At 42.7% G+C, this 24,174-nt stretch overlaps 2 protein-coding genes across 2 annotated transcripts in view; one reads left to right on the top strand and one right to left on the bottom strand.

Annotated features, from left to right (window-relative positions):
- The window catches only part of LOC139913241 (phosphofurin acidic cluster sorting protein 1), a 30,568-nt gene that overhangs the window by 1,212 nt on the left and 5,182 nt on the right, over window positions 1-24,174 (top strand). The window contains exons 2-20 of the mRNA XM_078291731.1: window positions 5,299-5,386; window positions 6,264-6,353; window positions 6,659-6,784; window positions 8,785-8,944; window positions 10,171-10,262; window positions 10,472-10,555; window positions 10,763-10,822; window positions 12,688-12,839; window positions 13,487-13,580; window positions 14,059-14,187; window positions 14,485-14,576; window positions 14,787-14,919; window positions 16,095-16,199; window positions 16,647-16,753; window positions 17,631-17,785; window positions 17,889-17,999; window positions 20,970-21,072; window positions 22,297-22,329; window positions 23,391-23,433. Of these exons, the coding sequence (XP_078147857.1) occupies window positions 5,299-5,386; window positions 6,264-6,353; window positions 6,659-6,784; window positions 8,785-8,944; window positions 10,171-10,262; window positions 10,472-10,555; window positions 10,763-10,822; window positions 12,688-12,839; window positions 13,487-13,580; window positions 14,059-14,187; window positions 14,485-14,576; window positions 14,787-14,919; window positions 16,095-16,199; window positions 16,647-16,753; window positions 17,631-17,785; window positions 17,889-17,999; window positions 20,970-21,072; window positions 22,297-22,329; window positions 23,391-23,433 (1,957 nt within the window). The remainder of the gene's footprint in view (window positions 1-5,298; window positions 5,387-6,263; window positions 6,354-6,658; window positions 6,785-8,784; window positions 8,945-10,170; window positions 10,263-10,471; window positions 10,556-10,762; window positions 10,823-12,687; window positions 12,840-13,486; window positions 13,581-14,058; window positions 14,188-14,484; window positions 14,577-14,786; window positions 14,920-16,094; window positions 16,200-16,646; window positions 16,754-17,630; window positions 17,786-17,888; window positions 18,000-20,969; window positions 21,073-22,296; window positions 22,330-23,390; window positions 23,434-24,174) is intronic.
- LOC144538499 (uncharacterized) lies at window positions 7,531-8,445 on the bottom strand (the record flags this gene model as incomplete). Its single annotated transcript, XM_078282706.1, has 1 exon — window positions 7,531-8,445. A coding segment is annotated over one exon (915 nt), but the record flags the coding sequence as incomplete, so codon positions are not given.

The raw sequence follows: 24,174 nt of genomic DNA, 5'->3' as shown, positions 1-24,174 counted from the left end.
ACCTCCTCCCAGTGTAATCAGACACTGATGATGTCTGAGGGCTGAAACGTGTTCGCCTGTTTGCTTCTGTCGCATTTTAAGAATAAATGAAGACACCAGGAGTCCCGGTCATTTCTTTCTAAATTCATCTCTCCATTTACCCCTGAGGTCCTGGAGTCAGATCCGGTCTGGGACCTCTGTGGCTGTACTCGGCCATCATGATGGAAAAACACATTGCAAAGTTTTGTCATGATTGGTAGATTTTGACACCTCTTACATTCTGTTGTTCTTATGTTCTGTAATATTTTATGCATGTGTTTGGTTTGATGTCTCTCTCCAGATGTCAAAAGGCTTCAGGGTTGTAGAAAACTCTTTGAGCAAGCCACACATGTCTGATTAATGTACAAGTATTTAAGTGATGAGCGCTATAGTCCAGAATGGAACTAAAACTCATTGTAGCACAGCAGCTAACTATCACAGATGATCTGTAGGACAGATTTATTTATTCTGTATTGGAAACAGAGAGAGGTGAGAGAGGTCGGCAGAGTCTGAACGACAGGAAACTGGAGAGGCAGCAGGAGTGGGAAGTGCGGTATGCCAGAATCTGTGTGTGTGTGTGTGTGTGTGTGTGTGTGTGTGTGTGTGTGTCAAAATGATATTCCACCAGGCCAGAGCGTGTTTGTCTTGATCTCTACACACAGCCATGCTGCCATACTGCTGACTGCTCAGCACCATCTGTTCCTGGATCAGTTCAGTGCAGAACTGACCTCCAGTCAGTTTACTGAGAGAGAAGACTGACAGTCATCTTCATCTTCAAGACTGTCACTGTGAACTAGACCAGTGGTTCTCAACCTGGGGATTGGGACCCTCCAGGCGGTCGCAAGATAATTTTGGCGGGTTTGTGAGATGATCTATAGTATTTCCGCTATACAAATTTATTATCATGTCTATGTCTAACCTCTACTGAACAGTTTTCAGCCCCTAGGCCTCCTCTGATAATTCTTAGTTTTAAGGGCTCATGAGCCAAAAAGGTTGAGAACCGCTGAACCGGTCAAATAAAAAGGGCTGTAGTTATCTAACTGAAATTCCCTCAAATTAAAGCTGACAGGCTTAACTTTAATGTCACAGGCATTGTGCCGTTCCACATACAAGTTTTAAGAGTATGGAGACAACACACCGCACGGCGTGCCGCTGTCTAAACACAGATTGAGCTGAATGTGTGTGTGATTGTTGTGGAGCAGCAGGGTGGAAGCGATGGGCTTAGCCCGCTCCAGCGAGCGAGGCCGGGACACAAAGCGGCTCGTTGTCATCTTGTTCAGCCGTGGGGCTCGAACTCGCGCATCGATGTGACCATTGTCTCTGAGCCCTGTCCTCGCTGTGTGTGTGTGTGTGTGTGTGTGTGTGTGTGTGTGTGTGAGGCCAGATGGTAGCTGGTTAGTTTCAGGAAGGCCCACATGAACACGCTGAAGGCTTGGGTGGAATATCAATGGGTGCTGTGGGTGTCTGGCACCCACGACAACAATGTAGAGAATCCCTTGGAATGTAGAAATATTGGTAAAAAAAAAGGTAGATAAGCATATTATGAACAATCATCAAATATTTTCTGTCACTAATTCACTCACTCACAAATTTGCAAAGCTGAAATCTAGAAAAATTAATTTGTTGGGTTGGTGCAATATGGCAGATATGAAAAAAAAAATGTTGATGTTGCTGTGATATTGAGGCTCACACAGTGTGTGTGATGTTTCTGTGATGAGAAAAATACAGTTGGTGAAAAATACAGCCTCTGCATTATACAGCACTCATATTTGCTAGCAAATTACAGTAATATTTTACATATATTCTCACAGAAGTAACAGAATTTTCTTTTTATTCCATGTTGACACTCTGACATTTCAAAGCAGTAAAATCCAGCATCAGAACTGGGGAAAATAATATTCGCAAATAATTATTGGTATTTCTTTTGATTCACTGGAAGTGTCAAATCAGTGGGGTTTACAACTTTAGGACGGTGCAAATTATTTTGAAGGATGATTTAGGCAAAGCAACCAAGAATGCAACAACAACAAATTAAGTCAATCCATCACCGTCAAAACGAAGCAAGTAAATATTAAAAAACAAAACAAAACACAGTTAACAGATAGTGAGAGGTAAGTTATCAAAGTGAACTAATTTAACTTTCAAATTCTTTCTAGTGATCGTCTAAATGTTCTGTATTTTCCTCTGTGGCAAATCCCGACCATGTGGAAGGATGCTGTTCTGCCAGCTCACCTCACTTAACTTTCTTCTTATTTTATTGTAAGTATTTGCTCTCACTGCTGATTCAGTTCAGAGTATAAAGCTCCCGCTCCTCACTTAACACAGCTGGGCCGGCTACTGGAACCAGTCCCCGGATTTGTTTGGACCAGTCAGGCCTGATGATAGAAGAAGAAGGTTTTCACCCTCGTTGGTTTTCATGCACAGACCTTGTTCTGCATTAACGCCTCTAAACATTTTTCCTTCACCTGAACAATAAAAATAAGGCGTGTGTTGGAGCCGGCGTGTTAGGACGTGTTTTCTGCCACCAGTCACACTGGAAGAGCTGCTGGAAACACTGAGAAGCTTCTGGAAAGGTCAGCAGGGACCAGGGAGGGGTATTATGGCAGTGGTGCCATTTGTGTGTGTGTGTGTGTGTGTGTGTGTCTCTCTGCCTCAACCTGCACCAAGAAGAGAAGTTCAGGGATCTTGGGATATTATTCACCTGTGAGTGTAAAAGCAATAGAGACATGCTGCAGTAATGTGGCGTTGCATCAGACCGAGGCGGAGAAGAGAGAGATCAATGAAAAACTCTCCATTTACTGATCGATCTTCATCCGGACCCTCGGCCGTGGTCAGATGAGGTTTCAGCCGAGCCAGTTGAGGAGCTTCTATATCCCAGCATGCCTGGGAGGAGGAGCTGGAGGGGACTACATCTCCCAGCATGCCTTGGAGGAGCTCGAAGACGTTGCTGCTCTGTTTGCCCTGATTCCACCACAACCCTGACCTGGATAAAAATACAGCATGGAGACAGTGAATGGGTTAAGGTTAGAGATAAGAAAATATTAACTTTATTGATCTTTGAGGGGATTCTGGGTCATTAAAACAGCAAAGAATAGGATATACTAGATAGGACTACAGTAGATTAAATGTCTTGAAGATTTAAGATACAGTGTGTAATTAGTGTAGTCCTCAACCAAACCCAAATCTCTCTCTCTCTCTCTCTCTCTCTCTCTCTCTCTCTCTCTCTCTCTCTCTCACACACACACACACACACCTCGGCCTCCAATCCCTCCACCTGTCTGTTGCCGGGCGGATTACGAGCAGCGTGTCTGTGTGGGGTTAACGAACTGGACCAGTCAGAGATAATCTTCTTAAATGGTTGGGTTGACTCAGGAAGCAGCAACCTGTTTTTCTTCATGGCAAAGATTAAGTCTGGTATAAAGGGATCAAAGATGGCAGAAACAACGAGCCGATGGTCGGCTGGTCGAAACATGTTGCCTGACAGACCGGAGGCAGTCGAGCTGCAGCCAGAAACAAAGTTAAATAGATCTAGTGAAGAGACGCCACACTGGTTATATTCTCTAGTTAACAGTCAACAAACTCCTACTGTGAGCAAAACTGCAGCTCTTCACTAGATCTATGAAACATGTTGCTTCTCATTTTTTTCACTGAGCTGAGGTTGTTCTGAATGTTTTATTCTTCGTTTGTTTTTAGCCCCTTTGTGAACTTTTTGACACCATTTAACAACAAGCACCTGTTTCAGACATCCATAAATGAATTAATAAAAATCTAAAACATCTTTTTCATTCACTGCCTTCAACATCAATTCTGCTGCAGCCTGACAAATTGTCAGTATGTACAAAGTAATAAAACAAATTTATTGAAAAACAGAAAATGGTATTAATTTCTGTGGAAACATTTGATTTGGTGCAAAATGTATTCAAATTACTGACAGCTTAAGTTACGTGTCTCGCTGCTCCAGGTGGTTCAGACCTGAATAAAATGAACAATCATCCCTTCATCCCATCGTCTCCTCAGCCTCTCATCTCATCTTTTCATCTTCTCAGGTTGAAAATGGATATTTCATTCCATATATCTTTGAAAGTTCCAGGTGTTTAAATTTGTGATTTTTTTTTTACCACACACTGTGCATGCTAACTAAGGCTGTATGTGTGGATCATTAAATCTAGTGCTGCAGAAAGTGGCTGTGCTGTGTGTGTGAAGAGATAATCGGTGTTAGCTGCTCTGTGCTCGGGAACAGGAGTCCCAGCATGATCCTCAGATAATGAGATCCCAGGAGAACAAGTCAGGAGAGGCTCACATTTACACCTCATGCATTAGTCACACCTAGAAACTGCCTTCACCTGTCTGTCTTACATCGACATTATAAATGAAAAGGCCATTTGTAAATATGGAAGATGTCTGTTGTGGTGGTTGAGATCTCCGTTTGCTCATATTTTAGGCCTCAGCACAACATGATGCATAAATAACAGGTTACCACTGCGTGACAAAGAACACACCAGGTTCCCCGATTGCCCCGCAAGGCATTGTGGGTATTAGAGTCTTTGTTGTTATCGCAGCATAACATAGGGCTGGACGATATGGTTGAAATCAATATCACGAATAATCATAAGAATTTTTTTGCGATATCGATATATATGACGATATGGCTCAATCACGTTAAATAATCAAATTAATGTTCATCATATTAAACCGAATGGTGATGTTTGGTGTGATGTCAAACTAAACTGAAATTTTCACATAATATTCCTACCATACTTCATTTTGTCTGAGTTTCTAAATAAAATTTGCTTGTTCTCATCAGTTCAGACAGCAGAACTGTGCGTCTCGATATCCCAAAATCACCAGATCATCCCAATATAATCCCACTGAAAGACGATAATATTGAATTATCGTCCAGCCCTAACATAACATAAGCTCAGATTGTTGTATTTTCTCCAAATCTCAACGTGTCAATGAAGTTTTTGTCCAAATTTTACAAAACTTTCTCTCATGTTTGCATCAGTTTCTTACTTGGTGGTGTTTAGGTTTCAGATCAGTTGTGACTGGAAGGATGCTGGTTCGATTCCCTGTACTGGGATGGAAAATAAAATACTCTATAGCAGATTAATGTTTTCTCTAGACAACAAAGGAACGACAAGACTGTAGTCGTACTGGTCAACCTTCCACGGATAAAATAGAAATACAAATACACATTTTTTTTTCGATTATCAGTGCTGAGTCATTTAAAATGTGTTTCTTCTATGGTGGCTCAGGGTTTCTTCTTCTGTCCTCTTGCAGGCTGTGCAGTCTGACGCTGAAGAAGCTGATGGTTTTGAGGGAGCTGGACCGGGAGCTCAGCTCAGTGGTCATCGCTGTTAAGATCCAGGTGAGGGGAAACTGCTCAGCAATAACCAAGTAGTTCAATAGAAACTTCCAGAATTTTTATTTATCTATTTGTACCATCTGGTCAAGCCTAATCAGTAAAACATTTGTTAGCATGGAAGTCTATGAACCGACCGAAGGGAGTTGCTCCTGTAGCTGCTCTCATGCCGCTGTGTCAGTGTTGTTTTTGAGACTAATGTACGAGTCGTCCCGGTCCATGTTCTGCAGTCATGTCATGTCATGTGATGTCATGTGATGTCATGTCATGTCATGTCATGCTGCTGTATATGATCGAAGTATGGAACTACTTTTTCTGGTCATTTCATGAACTTTATCAACGTGATCTCATAAAATCTTGTGAAATGAGCAGGAACTCTGAAACGCAGATTGGACACAAATTATGTGAAAATTGCATCCCTCCACCATTAATTGGCTTCTGTGACAATAACATGAATTTGACATGAATTTGACATGATGAATTTAACATGGCAATTCAGCTAAAGGTTGGCTAACGGTTAAGTTCAGACATATAAATCCATTTCGGTTAAGGTTTGGGTTAAGATTATGGTTAGACAACTAAAACAACTTGGTTAAGGTTAGGGAAAGGATTTGGTCATGGTTAAATAAGAAAAACTTTAGCTAAAAATCTTCTTGGTAGAAGCTGAAAATTTCAGGAGATCATGCTGTACTTTATTCGCTCTTGTTCACATACTCCACACTGTCATAGTGTCATGGTGACAGAGATCAGATATGACCATCTCTCTATTTATCTGCCTGTCTCTCTACCTGTCTGTCTCTCTGCCTGTCTGTCTCTCTGTCTGTCTCTCTGCCTGTCTGTCTCTCTGCCTGTCTGTCTCTCTGTCTGCCTGTCTGTCTCTCAGGGCTCCAAGCGGACTTTGCGATCCAACGAGTACCTCCTCCCTCCGGACGGCCTGATGGAGACGGACCTGGAGCTCACCTTCTCACTGCAGGTTACGAGACATTTATCATTATACAGTCACCAGTCTGGATCACCTGACTGAATGTTCTGTGTTTCTCATTCTCTTAAAGCCATTTTGATCTAAAGGCTTCTGCTTAAATGCTTTCAATTTGTTTCTTAGACAAATATAAATAGTGAAGTTGATGCCTATGCAGTGATCACTTTTTTGGTCACTGCATATTCCATTTGTGTTATGGGACCAATGAGATTATGGTGAACAGTATGGTTCATGGTACATCCCCCCCCCCCAACCCTCCGTCACTCGCCCCCCTCCCCCTCCCCCAACCATGTCTTCAGTATCCTCATTTCCTGAAGCGAGACGCGAACCGTCTACATGTGATGCTGCAGAGGAGGAAGAGATACAAGAACCGAACCATCCTGGGATACAAAACCCTGGCAGTGGGAGTCATCAACATGGCGGAGGTAGGACGACAGGTAGTATGACAGGTAGGACGACAGGTAGTACGACAACAGGTAGGACGACAGGTAGTACGACGACAGGTAGGACGACAGATAGTACGACAACAGGTAGGACGACAGGTAGTACGACAACAGGTAGGACGACAGGTAGGACGACGACAGGTAGTACGACGACAGGTAGGACGACAGGTAGTACGACGACAGGTAGGACGACAGGTAGTACGACGACAGGTAGTACGACGACAGGTAGGACGACAGGTAGTACGACGACAGGTAGTACGACGACAGGTAGGACGACAGGTAGTACGAAGACAGGTAGGACGACAGGTAGTACGACGACAGGTAGTACGACGACAGGTAGGACGACAGGTAGGACGACAGGTAGGACGACAGGTAGTACGAAGACAGGTAGGACGACAGGTAGTACGAAGACAGGTAGGACGACAGGTAGTACGACGACAGGTAGTACGACGACAGGTAGGACGACAGGTAGGACGACAGGTAGTATGAAGACAGGTAGGACGACAGGTAGTACGACGACAGGTAGGACGACAGGTAGTACGATGACAGGTAGTACGACGACAGGTAGGACGACAGGTAGGACGACAGGTAGGACGACAGGTAGTACGAAGACAGGTAGGACGACAGGTAGTACGACGACAGGTAGTACGACGACAGGTAGGACGACAGGTAGGACGACAGGTAGTACGAAGACAGGTAGGACGACAGGTAGTACGACGACAGGTAGTACGACGATAGGTAGGACGACAGGTAGGACGACAGGTAGTACGAAGACAGGTAGGACGACAGGTAGTACGACGACAGGTAGTACGACGACAGGTAGGACGACAGGTAGGACGACAGGTAGTACGACAATAGGTAGGACGACAGGTAGTACGACGACAGGTAGGACGACAGGTAGTACGACAACAGGTAGGACGACAGGTAGTACGAAGACAGGTAGGACGACAGGTAGTACGACAACAGGTAGGACGACAGGTAGGACGACAGGTAGTACGAAGACAGGTAGGACGACAGGTAGTACGACAATAGGTAGGACGACAGGTAGTACGAAGACAGGTAGGACGACAGGTAGTACGACAACAGGTAGGACGACAGGTAGGACGACAGGTAGTACGAAGACAGGTAGGACGACAGGTAGTACGACAACAGGTAGGACGACAGGTAGGACGACAGGTAGTACGACAACAGGTAGGACGACAACAGGTAGGACGACAGGTAGTACGACAACAGGTAGGACGACAGGTAGGACGACAGGTAGTACGAAGACAGGTAGGACGACAGGTAGTACGACAATAGGTAGGACGACAGGTAGGACGACAACAGGTAGGACGACAACAGGTAGGACGACAGGTAGTACGACAACAGGTAGGACGACAGGTAGGACGACAGGTAGTACGAAGACAGGTAGGACGACAGGTAGTACGACAACAGGTAGGACGACAGGTAGGACGACAGGTAGTACGAAGACAGGTAGGACGACAGGTAGTACGACAACAGGTAGGACGACAGGTAGGACGACAGGTAGGACGACAACAGGTAGGACGACAGGTAGTACGACAACAGGTAGTACGACAACAGGTAGGACGACAACAGGTAGGACGACAGGTAGTACGACAACAGGTAGTACGACAACAGATAGGACGACAGGTAGCAGGACGACTGATAGGACGACAGGTAGCAGGACGACAGGTAGCAGGTTAAACTCAAAGTAAAGCCACTTAGACCTTTTTAAATTTTACTAATAAGAATGAGAATAAAAAAATGTATCTGTAAAGCAATTTTATGGAAGGTATTGTCGGTCGGTTGCTCTGTTCACCACTTCCTGGGTCCATGTGTGTGTGTATGTGTGTGTGTGTGTATTGGAGGGTGCATTCATCTATGTGTGTGTGTATATGTGTGTGTCTGTATGTGTGGGTGGTTGCCTGTGTGTGTGTGTGTGTGTGTGTGTGTGTGTGTGTACATGCATGTGCCTGTTCTAGGTGATGCAGCATCCAACAGACGGAGCTCAGATCCTCGGTCTCCATAGCAACCTGAAGGACGCTGCGGTGCGAGCGGCCGAGCTCAGCGTCCATTCTCTGTCCAGCCAGCCAATCGAACAGGAGGATACTAGCGGTAACCATGGCAACAAGACCAAGCCCGGTAGGGGAAACACTGAACTTGACCTTCTGTTCCCTTCACTTCTCATCATCCATGATCATTCTACAGTCGCAGGATTATTTTACACGAGGCTCGGGTGTGGTATCGAGAGCTGATTGGTCGAAACCGAAATACCAAAAAGCTCCTGGACCAACAGTGCTGCTGCTGGTTCTTAAAGCTCCACATGGTGTAAAGCAGGACTCCCTCTCCTCTGTGATGATAAAGGAGTTGGATGTGTATCTAAACATGGTGAAAGTATCAAAACTAAATCCACACAATCCATATTAGAAAAGCGAGCCTCTAAACGAGCCGTTTGGACTTCCGTAACTTTGTGGCGTCACAAAGGTTCGCTCATTATCATTTCTGTAAGAAATAATAGACTAACAAAGTGTTTTTTTCAAAGCGGTCGAGCGGTCGTCATCGTTTATTACCGGAGAGTTTTCCCTACCTGTAGCCGCCGGGCCGCGGCGTCTCACGTTTCGCTCTCGAAACGGTTAGCCGATCGGAACGGAGGGTCGTTAATATTAATGAGCCTTAAAGACACGGAGACAGAAACGGCCTGTTCTTGGTAAGGCTCAGAGAGATGCTGGAAAATGAACGTGGAGAAATGGATTGAGAGTGTTTTTGGTTCATGACACCACACACACAGCTTTGAATGGACAGAAAGACACAAAATAAAACTCTGGAGAGTGGAGAATATGGAGCTTTAAATGTCCAATTCATTTAAATTCATTCACACATAAATTTTCAGGTATTTCCATTAGGGCTGCAACTAAAGATTATTTACATTGTTGATAATTTTTGGATTAATCGATTAATCATTTAGTCTATGTCTAGACTACTTATGGCTATCTTAAATGTTAAAAATGACAAATGCTCATCACAAGTTCCCAGAGTCCAAAGTGACTCTGCAAATGTCTTCCTCACTCAGACCAGCAGCCAAAAACCCCAAAGAATTCATTTTAAAATGATATGACACAGAGAAAAGCAGCAAATCTTAGCATTTGTGAAGCTGTAACCAGAAAATGTTTGGTATTTTTACTTAATAAATGACAAACGATTAATCAATTATCCAAATTATAATCGATTCATTTTCTGTCGATCAATCGTTTCAGCACTACTTTCCATTATAGCCTAGCTTAATGACACTTTCTAGCAGGAACGCAGTGATGACGTTATCCTGTTTATTAAATGAATGTATTGATACAGACTAATGTTTATTGAACCAGACCGCTCCCCTGACATGGAGGCGTACTGGGAGGACGATGACGACAGCTTCTCCTCCGAACAGGAAGGGAGCGATGATGCCGTCCCACCTCAGGTGATTGACAGCTCCTCACACCTGTTCTGTTCCAACCAATCAGAGAAATGACGCTCTGTCATGTAGTGATCTGTAATGTAATGTAATACTCTGCAGTCAACCTGCCTGAGAGAAACACATGATGTAATATAATGTAATCATGTTTGTATATTTCACACACACACACACACACACACACCCAGGACATTTACCTTCCTCCTCTGTCTCAGGACCTGTATGACGATGATGATGATGTCCAACGAAAGCCGAAGAAGTCTCACAGGAAAATGATCCGAACAACCTCCATGACTCAGGTGAGGAGCGGAGCAGAACTCACAACTCTGAAGAGACGATCCACTTTCAACTTTATGTGATTCCAGATTTATTTTTAATTAATTGAATTAATTGGCTTTTCATGTGCACTGGGCTTTTCTGACAGACTTTTTCATCTTTGTCTCTACTGTCTCTCACTGTCCTTCCTCTCTTCCTCTCTTCCCTCTGTCTCTGTCGCTCCCACACAGCAACCCAACTTTAAACAGAAGTTTGTGGCTCTGTTGAAGAGATTCAAAGTCACTGATGAGGTTTGTACAAACACTGCTACACCTGATACACTGTTGTGTCCTGATACACTGTTGTGTCCTGATACACTGTTGTGTCCTGATACACTCACACTGTTGTATCCTGATACACTGTTGTGTCCTGATACGCTCACACTGTTGTGTCCTGATACACTGTTGTGTCCCGATACACTCACACTGTTGTGTCCTGATACACTGTTGTGTCCTGATACACTGTTGTGTCCTGATACACTGTTGTGTCCCGATACACTCACACTGTTGTGTCCTGATACACTGTTGTGTCCTGATACACTCACACTGTTGTATCCTGATACACTGTTGTGTCCTGATACACTGTTGTGTCCTGATACACTGTTGTATCCTGATACACTGTTGTGTCCTGATACACTCACACTGTTGTATCCTGATACACTGTTGTGTCCTGATACGCTCACACTGTTGTGTCCTGATACACTGTTGTGTCCCGATACACTCACACTGTTGTGTCCTGATACACTGTTGTGTCCTGATACACTGTTGTGTCCTGATACACTGTTGTGTCCCGATACACTCACACTGTTGTGTCCTGATACACTGTTGTGTCCTGATACACTCACACTGTTGTATCCTGATACACTGTTGTGTCCTGATACACTGTTGTGTCCTGATACACTGTTGTATCCTGATACACTCACACTGTTGTATCCTGATACACTGTTGTGTCCTGATACACTGTTGTGTCCTGATACACTCACACTGTTGTGTCCTGATACACTGTTGTGTCCTGATACACTCACACTGTTGTGTCCTGATACACTGTTGTGTCCTGATACACTCACACTGTTGTATCCTGATACACTGTTGTGTCCTGATACACTGTTGTGTCCTGATACACTGTTGTGTCCTGATACACTCACACTGTTGTATCCTGATACACTGTTGTGTCCTGATACACTGTTGTGTCCTGATACACTGTTGTGTCCTGATACACTCACACTGTTGTGTCCTGATACACTCACACTGTTGTATCCTGATACACTGTTGTGTCCTGATACACTCACACTGTTGTATCCTGATGAGCAGTTATATCCTGGGGAGGATATCCTTGAGGATCTATAATCTTATTTCCAGTATAGAAACTGTATAGTATAGAAAGTATTTCCACTACATGCAGACTATTCAAATCTGCCCAAACCTGAAATTAATTTAAAATATTCAAGTCGTGCAATGTGCAATTAACTGATAAACAATATTAATTATGCCTCAGAATAACATTCTGTAACTGGGTAATAAACTCAATATGTGATCATATAGTATTTTAGCCCATCCATACTATTATATCATGTTATTATAGTTATATCACCTATTCAGTCACATTGTCATGCCACAGTTTGTTCTACCACATACACACTGCCTGAGACTCGCTCTGCCTGTAAGAATCTGGCAGAGGAAATTAAATGTAAAGACAAAAAGGGAAATCAGTTGATATTATCAATCACATCATTCATCTGTCAGTCGCTGCTTCTACACAATTTTATATGCAAGTGCTTCCAAATGGTTCAACGCTTTCTTTTCATGCTTCATATGAGGGGTTTCATTACAAAACACTAGATATCCATTTTGCTACCTGAAATTGAAAATGATCAGGCAATATTTGAAAAACATAATGATTCTGTCATCAAAAAATGAACTATTTTATAAGTAAATGTTTTCAGATGACTTCGGTACTAAACCAGAATGTCCTTCACTCTCATGCCAGCAGTCAGTATGGGAGAGTGGGTGTTTTGGAAACTCATCATATGTTTATTGCTGATGGCTTGACGGCACCATAGTGACAAATGTGACTCCTATCACGCAGTACTGCTGGTTCCTCACCGTGTGTCCTGCAGGTTCTGGACTCCGACCCGGTGGAGCGCAGCCAGGAGGCAGAAGAAGACCTGGACCTTCTGTACGACAGCCTGGAGGTTTACAACCCGAGCGACAGCGGTCCGGAGCTGGAGGACAACGACAGCGTCCTCAGCACGCCCAAACCCAAGCTCAGGTTGGCCTGAACCCAACATGAAGACATCTTAGCTGTCCAGCAGCCCGACACACAACTTAAAGGACAATTCTGGGTCGTTACATGTCCGATTTACACGTTTTCCTCTCCAAAAGAAATCTTTCAACCAATAGCTGACGTTCTCTGCGGTTACGTTAAGGCCCGCCTCCTGTCAATCACAACGCAGTCAAACTGAAACAAGACGCTTCCACCAGCTACGGCCTGTAAAATAAAACAGAAATTTAAGCTAGATTTTACACAATTATGGCTTTAAATTGCTGCCCTCTACTTTACTGGGAGAAACTCCTAATATTTAGACAGTGTTTGTTTCAAAAGATTTACAACAAACAAACAAACAACTGTGACAAAAGAAAAATATAAAACCATCTACAGTGATGTAAAACCATCATGGAATTCAGGAAATGAGCAGAAACTCCAATCACACTGGAACTCCTTTAAGACTGAAACAGAGTAAAAGTCAAAGTATAAACAGCTCACAGAAATCTAATGCAGACTGTCTTGTGATTATCTGTATTAGTGAGTACTGATGTTGTCTGGTGTGACATGGAGTTAGCACGCTCTGCTTTAAATCAGCTGTTGCTTCGTCGCTGCTGTTAACGAGCTTGCCTGTGCTGTGTGTCTGACAACAGGCCGTTCTTCGAGGGGATTTCTCAGTCCAGCTCCCAGACCGAGATCGGAAGTCTCCACAGTCAGAGAAGCCAGCAGAAGGAGCAAACTGCAGCTGTGAGTATTCCCTATAATAATAATAATAACAATAATAATAATGAGAAGAAGAAGAAGAAGCAGAAGAATTAACTTTAGTTGTATAGCTCCTTTCTTAACAGTGTTACAAAGCCCTCCACAAAGCAAGTACAAAACACAGCAGTAAAACAGAATAAAATAACGCAAAATATAAAATATAAGGAAAACATATAAAAGAGGACATAAAATCAGTAAAACCAAATCATGACTTCAGGATTTTACAAACTCTTTTGTTATAGTGTAATTATACACTTTTTAAATGTAATGTAGTGTAATTATTCTGTACCACTGATACTCTGTAGTACAGGTAGTACTTACTGTATATTCTGTTATGCTGCTGGACTAAAGACGCTGGACTTATACTTGACGACAGTGGGACAGACACAGTTCAGCGGGTCTGTCTCGCCTCTCGGACGCCCCCTGGAGGTCGGGGTGTGTAACCGCTCTGTTGCTTCATCAGGGAGCGGAGCTGCTGTCTCCGGACCGGCCCCGAGCCCAGGGGCCCCAGAGGAGCACCCAGGGGCCCCAGAGGAGCACCCAGGGGCCCCAGCACCCAGAGGAGCCCAGAGGAGAGGAGGCCGGCCCGGGGGTGAGGCTGGGGGTTTATCAGGATGAACACACTGTTTTTTAATTTGTTCTTAGGATAAAAAAAACGAGTTTATTTGTAATCAGGATAAAAACAGTTGTTTACTGGTTTGCCAGGATAAACACACTGTTGTCTATTATTTTATCACAATAAACACACTGTTATTTATTTGTTTACCAGGGGAACACTCACACATACACACACTATGGTTACCCACTGTAGTGTGTGTGTGTGTGTGTGTGTGTGTGTGTGTGTGTGTGTGTTGAAATATGAGTCAGTAGGTTGTTCTTCTCTTCACAGGAAGTTGAGGAGGAGGTTGCCATGGGAACGGACTCAGCCGGCCCGGCGGCCAAACTGTGTAAAACAGAGTCCCAAACACACATGTCACCCAGGTACACACACACACACACACACACACACACACACACACACAGGAGTATTGCATAAGACAGGCGGTCAGCTGTCTGTAACCTGTCTGTCTGTCTGTCTGTTCTTGTTGCAGTAAGACAGGCACTCAGCTGTCTGTAACCTGTCTGTCTGTTCTTGTTGCAGTAAGACAGGCACTCAGCTGTCTGTAACCTGTCTGTCTGTTCTTGTTGCAGTAAGACAGGCACTCAGCTGTCTCGCCATCCCAGGAGCATCTCCATGAAGGACAGACAGAACTCTAAAGGGCAGACAGACAGGACCAGCAGCTTCGACAGTGAGACATCACCTGACTCCAGGATCCCTGCACAGGTAGGCCAGACAGACAGACAGACAGACAGACAGGTAGAGACAGACAGATGGTTAGAGACAGACAGGTAGACACAGACAGTGAGAGACAGACAGGTAGAGACAGACAGACAGGTAGAGAAACAGACAGAGAGAGAGACAGGTAGAGTTAGACAGACAGTTAGAGAAACAGACAGGTAGAGAGACAGACCGATAGAGAGACAGTGTGTGTGTGTGTGTGTGTGTATTAGTGTCTAACACACAGCAGCCTGTTGCATCAGTTAAACTTCAGCTAGTCTGAATGTAAAGTGTGAGTTCACATCACTAAACTAAGACTCTACCAGGCGGGAAGCGAGACAGCCGTTGGCATGGCGACCAGTCTGATAGATGGAAAACAAACAGAGCGTTTTACATCAGCAATATGAACTGAAACCACCGAACCGATGAAGAACCAAACCAGTTTTAGCCAGTTAACTGTTGGTATGTTTTATGTGTATTTGTGTGTCTCATAACTCTGAGTGAGTTGGTCCTCAGCCCCTTTATCCCTGTCATTAATGGGTTAATGTGTTTATTGTAAATGCACTTTACTCTGTATGATCTGTACGCTGAGTAGTGACACAATATTTATCTATCTTATCCATTTATGAAATAAATAACATTTTTCCACCTGATCAGTGACAGGGGGAAGTCCCTCAGGTCGAACTACAGAGCTTTAACCCTGTTGAAATGAACAGTTGAACCACTTGGTGTCAGTGTTGCTGTCTGTTAGCATCAGTTCATCTAGTCTGTGGCTGTAGTGTCAAATGAATCCTGATACTACCGCTGAGCCTCCAGTCGGGACGTCCCGGAGGCTCAGGTCTCCGGTGTGTACCCTCTCTCTCTCTCTCTCTCTCTCTCTCTCTCTCTCTCTCTCTCTCTCTCTCCTAATGTTTCCTGTTTCTCTCAACTTTAAACCATCTAATAAAGGCAAATATGTCAAAAAATAATCTGTAAAAAATTGCTTAGGTTATCCATGATTTTCTCTCACTTTTGTTTAAATGAGTTCATATTAACTGTTAACTTAGACTACTGTTAACTGTGGCATGAGGAAGTGATTTTAGCTTGCTAGTTTCAGTGTTAGAGTGGAGACTTTCACCTGGAGCAACCAGCTGCTGATGCTTATCCTGAGTGTGTGTGTGTGTGTGTGTGTGTGTGTCCAGGTTGCCAGGAAGTCTGTGTTGGACCAGCTGAACCACATCCTGTTCTCTGATGATTTGCTTCCTGATTCCATCATCCTGATCAATACCACAGACTGGCAGGGACAGGTCTGTCTGTCTGTCTGTCTGTTTACCTGTCTGTCTGTCTGTCTGTCTGTCTGTTTACCTGTCTGTCTGTCTGTCTGTCTGTCTGTCTGTCTGTTTACCTGTCTGTCTGTCTGTCTGTCTGTCTGTCTGTCTGTTTACCTGTCTGTCTGCCTGTCTGTCTGTCTGTCTGTCTGTCTGTCTGTTTACCTGTCTGTCTGCCTGTCTGTCTGTCTGTCTGTCTGTCTGTCTGTCTGTCTGTCTGTTTACCTTTCTGTCTGTCATCTCTATTTGAAGATTAAACTTCCTTCCTCTTCACGGTTATCTCTCTCTCTCTCTTTCTCTGTCTCTCTCTCTCTCTCTGTCTCTCTCTCTCTTTCTCTGTCTCTCTCTCTCTCTCTGATCTCTCTCTCTCTCTCTCTCTCTCTCTCTCTCTCTCTCTCTCTCTCTCTCTCTCTCTCTTTCTCTCAGTATCTCTCTGAGGTTCTCCATGGTGACAGCCAGCCAATCGTGTGCACCGTCTCAGCAGCTGATGTCCAGGCTGCCTTCAGCGCTGTCATCAGCCGGATCCAGAGATTGTAAGAATTATTATTATCTGGTCTTATCAATACCTGATCAATACTTGGTTTCATCAATACCTGCTCAATACCTGGCATTATCAATACCCGACCAGTATCTAGTCTTATCAGTACCTAATCAGTGCTTGATCTTATCAATACTTGATATTATCAATACCTAATTAGTACCTGGTCTAACCAGTCTGCGATCAATACCTGGTCTTATCAGTGCCTGATCAAAACTTGGTCTAATCAATCCCTGATCAATATATGGTCTTATTACTGTAATACCTGGTCATATTGGTATTTTATCAATACTTGGTTTTATCAATACCTGGTCAACATCTGACCATATCAATACCTTATCAATACCCCATTAATGGGACTAGGTAAGGACAGAGTAAGGGAATAATTAAGGGATGAGTAAAAAGATTAGTTAAGGAGCACTTGAGGGCTTTTATTCTCTCTTATCTAATTATTTATCATGAGAGGCTTTATTTATTTCAAACTGTTTAAAAGTATTATTTTGTTGTTGTGTTTTCCAGCTGTAACTCACAGACTCCTCCATACTAAAGTATTATTTTAATGGGTTTTCTCACAGACTCCTCCATACTAAAGTATTATTTTAATGGGTTTTCTCACAGACTTCTTCATACTAAAGTATTATTTTAATGGGTTTTCTCACAGACTTCTTCATACTAAAGTATTATTTTAATGGGTTTTCTCACAGACTTCTTCATACTAAAGTATTATTTTAATGGGTTTTCTCACAGACTCCTCCATATTAAAGTATTATTTTAATGGGTTTTCTCACAGACTTCTCCATATTAAAGTATTATTTTAATGGGTTTTCTCCCAGACTCCTCCATATTAAAGTATTATTTTAATGTGTTTCCAGCTGTAACTGTAACTCCCAGACTCCTCCCACGGTGAAGGTGGCGGTGGGCGGAGACCAGACGTACCTCAGCACCGTCCTCTGCTGCTTTGTGGAGCAGCTGGCCAGCAAGACGCCTGATTGGCTGAGCTATGTCCGCTTTCTGATCATCCCTATCGGTACGCTGGGTTTCAGCCAATCAGATTTCTCTGTAGTCTTAGACGGTAGATCAGCTAGCCGTGAACCTTCCCATGATGCTTCATCTCTGTCTCAACCCTCCAGGACCCCACCCGCTGGCCAAGTACCTGGCCTCCCTGGACAGTAAATTCAACAGCCTGTTCATGGATGCTGGCTGGAGGGAGCTGTTTGGACGCCTGGACCCCCCCCCACTAGGTAATTATACCTTAACTCTTCCCTTAACTAGTCCCTTAAAGGATAAGTTTGTTGATTTTGTTCCTATATATAATGAGTCTGTTCCATCCCTGTAGTACTTGGACCCACAGACAGTATTGTCTGTAGTTGTTGGACCCACAGACAGTATTGTCTGTAGTTGTTGGACCCACAGACAGTATTGTCTCCAGAGTCAGCTGTCAGTTGAAGCAATGAATGAATAATGTTTGTCAAAATATCTCCAAAAAGCCGTTTGTGTCTCCACAGACAGTCGAGAGGAAACAGACTCAGTTCCTCCGTTACGCAACTTTCACTAATCAGGAAACGCTGAAAAAGGAATACCATATTTCCTCTAATAGTGGCCGGTAGTCAATTAAAAGCCGGGTCTCCGATAATGGCCGGGGCCGTGGCCGACACAAACAAATAAAGGCCGGCCTCAAATACAGGCCGGGGGAGAAAACAAAGGAAACAAGACTAGATCAAAACCTAGTATATAGCTGGACCGTGTCCGTCTCCTCTCTCCGCCGCTGTCCTCTCCACCGCGCCCACGGCCCGCATCGATCCTCCTGATCCGAGCCCCGGACACCCAGTGACGCATCGGCGTCGGGACCCCCGCCGAAATCTCGGCCGGATCACCGGGAACACATCGGCGCCCGGGTTCAGTTAGCTTCAGTTAGCTTCAGTTAGCTTCAGCTTACATGCAAACAACGGTGGATACCGGTAAACTCCTGGTGCCTGTTTGTAACTGTAGTTTGTAGTAACGTACGAGTGCCACAAGACGGCTCGGCCGGCGGAAGTCTCTGGAGCATGCCGTCGTCGATTACCGTAATTATCGTAATGCATTGCAGTAACAAAAAAACGTCTACCTAACGAACCCCAACAGAAGCAGATCAGAAAACAAGGAGGCTTCGTACTAAAATATGAGCAAATATACTTATCAAACAGAGGGAATTAGAAATAAAGGCCTGTCTCTAATATAAGCCTGCTTCCAATAAAGGCCTGGTACCCTCTGCAGTTGAGGTAAATAAAGGCCCGGGCCAATATTAGAGGAAATACGGTAGAATCCTGCACACTGTCTATACTCTCAAGGAGATTTAATGCGACGTTTCAGACCTTCATCAGGCAAACATGCGATTAAATCTCCTTGCAAGTATACACAGTGTGCGGGACTCTATTCCTTTTTCAGCATCTACCTTTTTGGTTCTTGTCCTACGCACCTGTCACACAAAGACCTTTAGGTGTGCAAAAATGTATTTTTCTTGACTAATCAGGAAATCACAGAACTATTTTTCTCTGCCGCAGCACAGAGCGCTGTGGGGAGAAAGGTGGTTCCATGGCGGAGTGATCTGGTTCCGGACGGTCAGGTCAGATCGTAAACAGTGAGGTTCGGTAGAAGACGATCCGCCGAGTGGAAACGGTCGGTGCCGCCGCTTTCCGGGCCGCGGAGAGAAATACGTCGGTCGCTCTCCGGATCGTTTTCACAAACGAGGGCTATAGTCTGACAAACAGTTTGGACTCATTGTTGCAGCAAGAGGCAGCGGAACTCGCTGCTTCAACTGACAGCTGACTGGAGACAAGACTGTCTGTGGGTCCAAGACTACAGACAATACTGTCTGTGGGTCCAAGAACTACAGACAATACTGTCTGTGGGTCCAAGACCTACAGGGATGAAGAGAGGAATTATATATTGCTCCAAAACCGCCAAACTTATCCTTTAACTACAGCTGAAAAATTACAAAAAAAAATGCTGCTGCAACGGACCAAATGCAGGCAATGCAGGTTTTCATTCGAAACAAAGACTACATCAGTACTGTGTTTGAAACCGGATACTAACCAACTACATACTGCATTAATCAGTCTGTACTGCATACTGTTCACTGTGATGATACAGTATACTATTACCAGCAGACTGTTCAGATTGCAATGTACTCAAAATACAACAAGATGGAAATCAAAATGAACCTACTTTTATCCAATAATATAATATATAATTTTGTAAATTAGATGTAGATGAAGACTGTTTTATTGTTTGACAGATAATCTAGAGGTAGACTTTTTATTGTCAGATAATCTAGAGGTAGACTTTTTATTGTCAGATAATCTAGAGGTAGACTTTTTATTGTCAGTTAATCTAGATGTAGACTTTTTATTGTCAGATAATCTAGATGTAGACTTTTTATTGACAGATAATCTAGATGTAGACTTTTTATTGTCAGATAATCTAGATGTAGACTTCTTATTGTCAGATAATCTAGATGTAGACTTCTTATTGTCAGATAATCTAGAGGTAGACTTTTTATTGTCAGATAATCTAGATGTAGACTTTTTATTGTCAGATAATCTAGATGTAGACTTCTTATTGTCAGATAATCTAGATGTAGACTTTTTATTGTCAGATAATCTAGATGTAGACTTCTTATTGTCAGATAATCTAGAGGTAGACTTTTTATTGACAGATAATCTAGATGTAGACTTTTTATTGTCAGATAATCTAGATAATCTAGATGTAGACTTTTTATTGTCAGATAATCTAGATGTAGACTTTTTATTGACAGATAATCTAGATGTAGACTTTTTATTGTCAGATAATCTAGATAATCTAGAGGTAGACTTTTTATTGTCAGATAATCTAGATGTAGACTTCTTATTGTCAGATAATCTAGATGTAGCCTTTTTATTGTCAGGTAATCTAGATAATCTAGATGTAGACTTTTTATTGTCAGATAATCTAGATGTAGACTTTTTATTGTCAGATAATCTAGATAATCTAGATGTAGACTTTTTATTGTCAGATAATCTAGATGTAGACTTTTTATTGTCAGATAATCTAGACGTAGACTTTTTATTGTCAGATAATCTAGATGTAGACTTTTTATTGTCAGATAATCTAGACGTAGACTTTTTATTGTCAGATAATCTAGATGTAGACTTTTTATTGTCAGATAATCTAGATGTAGCCTGTCTGTCTGACAGATCCTGTTGGCGTGGCGGGTCGGGTGTCTCAGTATCTGTCTGCAGCTGCTGTTTCCCACCAGTGTCCGATCTCAGAAGCCATGCTGACCTACAAACACAAGAGGTACATTCACTTGGTTTTATATCTTGGTTGTTTAACTGACTTACAGTGAGTGAGCAGGGAGGCGTTCAGTGTCTTTCTCCAGCACAGTTCAACAGGACACTCGAACCTGAGACCTTCTGTCTCTCCAAGGTCTCAGGTTCGAGACAGAAGACAGGTACGCTGCTGCTCATTAGCTTCTACATGTATGAAGAGATGGAAACAACATATATGTGTGTGTGAGAAACATTTAGAATAGAATAGAATAGATTTATTTCGAACATGTTAAAAAAAAAATATATATATATATATATATATATATATACATACATATACACATACGTAAGAAAACAAAACAAGAATAACCAATAAAATCAACAGTAAACATATACAACAAATTCTCAATAAACAACATAAATAAATAAATATTACATGTCCGAAATGGAGTAGGAAGAAGTAAAATACTTATTTGGTCCGACCCCTTTGCTAAGCTTAATCAATAAACTTACTGTTTATAGTCCAACTATCCACCCCAGTGTCCATCATACACAACTTAAATAATTACTAATGTTCATCCTCTTTATACATAATCAACTTGTAGGTGCCCATCCGGCATGTCCCAACACTCACAGAGAGAAAACAAATTTTAAAAAAAACAAAAAAAAACAAAAAAAAACAAAAAAAACAAAACAATAACAACATCATCATCAGCGAGCATCACATTCTTGAGACAAACAAGGCCCCTTCCTCATCCCTGTACCTCGCGAAAATCGTTTTTTTGTACATCTTACAGACTAGCCCTCAATAAAAATAACTCATTTTAAAGTTATATGAGATAACTTGGCACGTCAGCAGCTACTCTGGTCAGAATTCGCAACTGCACTCGATTTTACTGCCGTCGCACTTTTAATGACATCAGACCGCCGCCGCTCAGAGTCGGTTGTTCAGAGTCTCATGTTGCGCTGATGGTTTCGTTGGAGCTTGGAAAGGCAAACTGCAACACTGATAGCAATTAAAAGTGAATGTTTAACATCACATAGAGCTTTAATACACACACTCCCATGTAGAAGTTGTTTGTGGAGACAGTAACCTATCACCGACTGATGTTGACATCATCACTGACATCAGAGGTTCCTCCATGTTTCTGTTGGTTCAGATGAATCAGTTTCTGGAAAAAAACAGGTAACTTCTCTCTCTCTCTCTCTCTCTCTCTGTCTCTCTCTCTCTCTTCTTTCATTTGCATTCAAGGAAGCGAAGCTTGTATTTTGATTTTTACATCAGGTATCTCTGACTCCTCCCTGCTGCCATGCTGCCCTCTGCTCTTTTGACCTTTAACCTTTGCCCTGCACGTCCAGCTCTCCTTCACACCATGCCTGATATCTGTCTAACTACTAACCTCATCTTGGCCTGCGCTGAAGGTTTGGCAGTGTCTAACCAACATGTGGACTGTTTGGTTTTGGTTCTGGTCATGCTGTGCTGATGCTGCAGTCTGTTTGGTTTTTGAGGACCTGAATGGAGACCTGATGTTGATCCCTGGCATGTATTTTCTGACTAGAGCAGGCTGAACCATTTCCCTCTTAGTAAAAGTTATTGTTAATGTAATGGCACCAAGGTGACAGCTATCTGGCCTAACAGGAATTCAAATGGGCAAAACTAAGGCCATGGTTACTACTTTTAATGTGACTTTCCTCATCCGATCACACCAGAATGCAGTAAAGGGACTGACCATGTCCACTATTATAACATTCAAAACATTTTTACATCAGAGATTTTGTCTCTGAGAAATCAGCACCAGCCTCCTGTTAGCATTTGTTAGCAATGCTAGTGCAAGTCAATGGAGTGTGAAACCATTGCTTTCAAAATGCCATTCAAGTGCTTTGAGACAGTTCTATTATACGTATTCTTACTATTACTACAGCTGTGGAAGTATATGGAATGGCTTGAGACTTCTGTAATAATTCCTCTTATAAAGAAAATTCAAGTCGCACACTACAAGGCCATGTAGCTGAAAATGTTTGGTGGAATGAATAGAGCACAAAAGTAAAAGAAAAGGGAAGAGCATCTTTCTGGGTCATGGCTCTAACTCAGTCATTCATCTGTGATGGACCCACAGTGACAAACCTGTTCCCGCCTCCTCCTTCATTGTCCAAATAAGATTGCTATGGAAACCCTTGTCCTTGATTATGGTGCCACTAGTTACATCATCGTCTGTTGTATCATATCCTGTTACATCACATCCTGCATTGCAGTATTTGAAGGAGAGAGGGGAAAAAACTGACTAGTTACTTTGTTTGGTCTCTCTCAGAACCGTTAATATTATATTACTCATTCATGTTCTGCAGCCCTGAAGAGGACTCCTGCCAGAAGTTTGTTCCATTTATTGGGGTAAGAATACTACTAATACTACTACTACAACTACTACTACTACTACTACAACTACTACTACTACTACATCTATTATTAATACTGCATCTGCTACTACTGCCACAACTACAACTAATACTAGGCTACTAGCCTACTACCACTACTACTACCACTACTACTACTACTACTACTACTACCACTACTACCACTACTACTACTACCACTACTACCACTACTACCACTACTACTACTACTACTACCACTACTACCACTACTACTACCACTACTACTACCACTACTACCACTACTACTACTACTACTACCACTACTACTACTACTACTACTACTACCGCTACTACTACCACTACTACCACTACTACCACTACTACTACTACTACTACTACTACCACTACTACTACTACTACCACTACTACTACTACTACTACTACTACTACCACTACTACTACCACTACTACTACTACCACTACTACCACTACTACTACTACTACCACTACTACTACTACTACTACTACTACCACTACTACTACTACTACTACTACTGCTACTGCTACTACTACTGCTAGTACTGCTACCATTACCACTATTATTATTTATTGGGTTAAGTATTTGACTGCTACTAATTAGAGCTGCAACGATTAATCGATTAGTTGTCAACTATTAAATTAATCGCCAACTATTTTGATAATCGATTAATCGGTTTGAGTAATTTTTTAAGAAAAATAAGTCAAAATTCTCTGATTC

This window comes from Centroberyx gerrardi, chromosome 3 (assembly GCF_048128805.1).
Source record: "Centroberyx gerrardi isolate f3 chromosome 3, fCenGer3.hap1.cur.20231027, whole genome shotgun sequence".
NCBI lineage: Eukaryota > Metazoa > Chordata > Actinopteri > Beryciformes > Berycidae > Centroberyx > Centroberyx gerrardi.
This window is presented reverse-complemented; position numbering and strand designations above follow the sequence as displayed.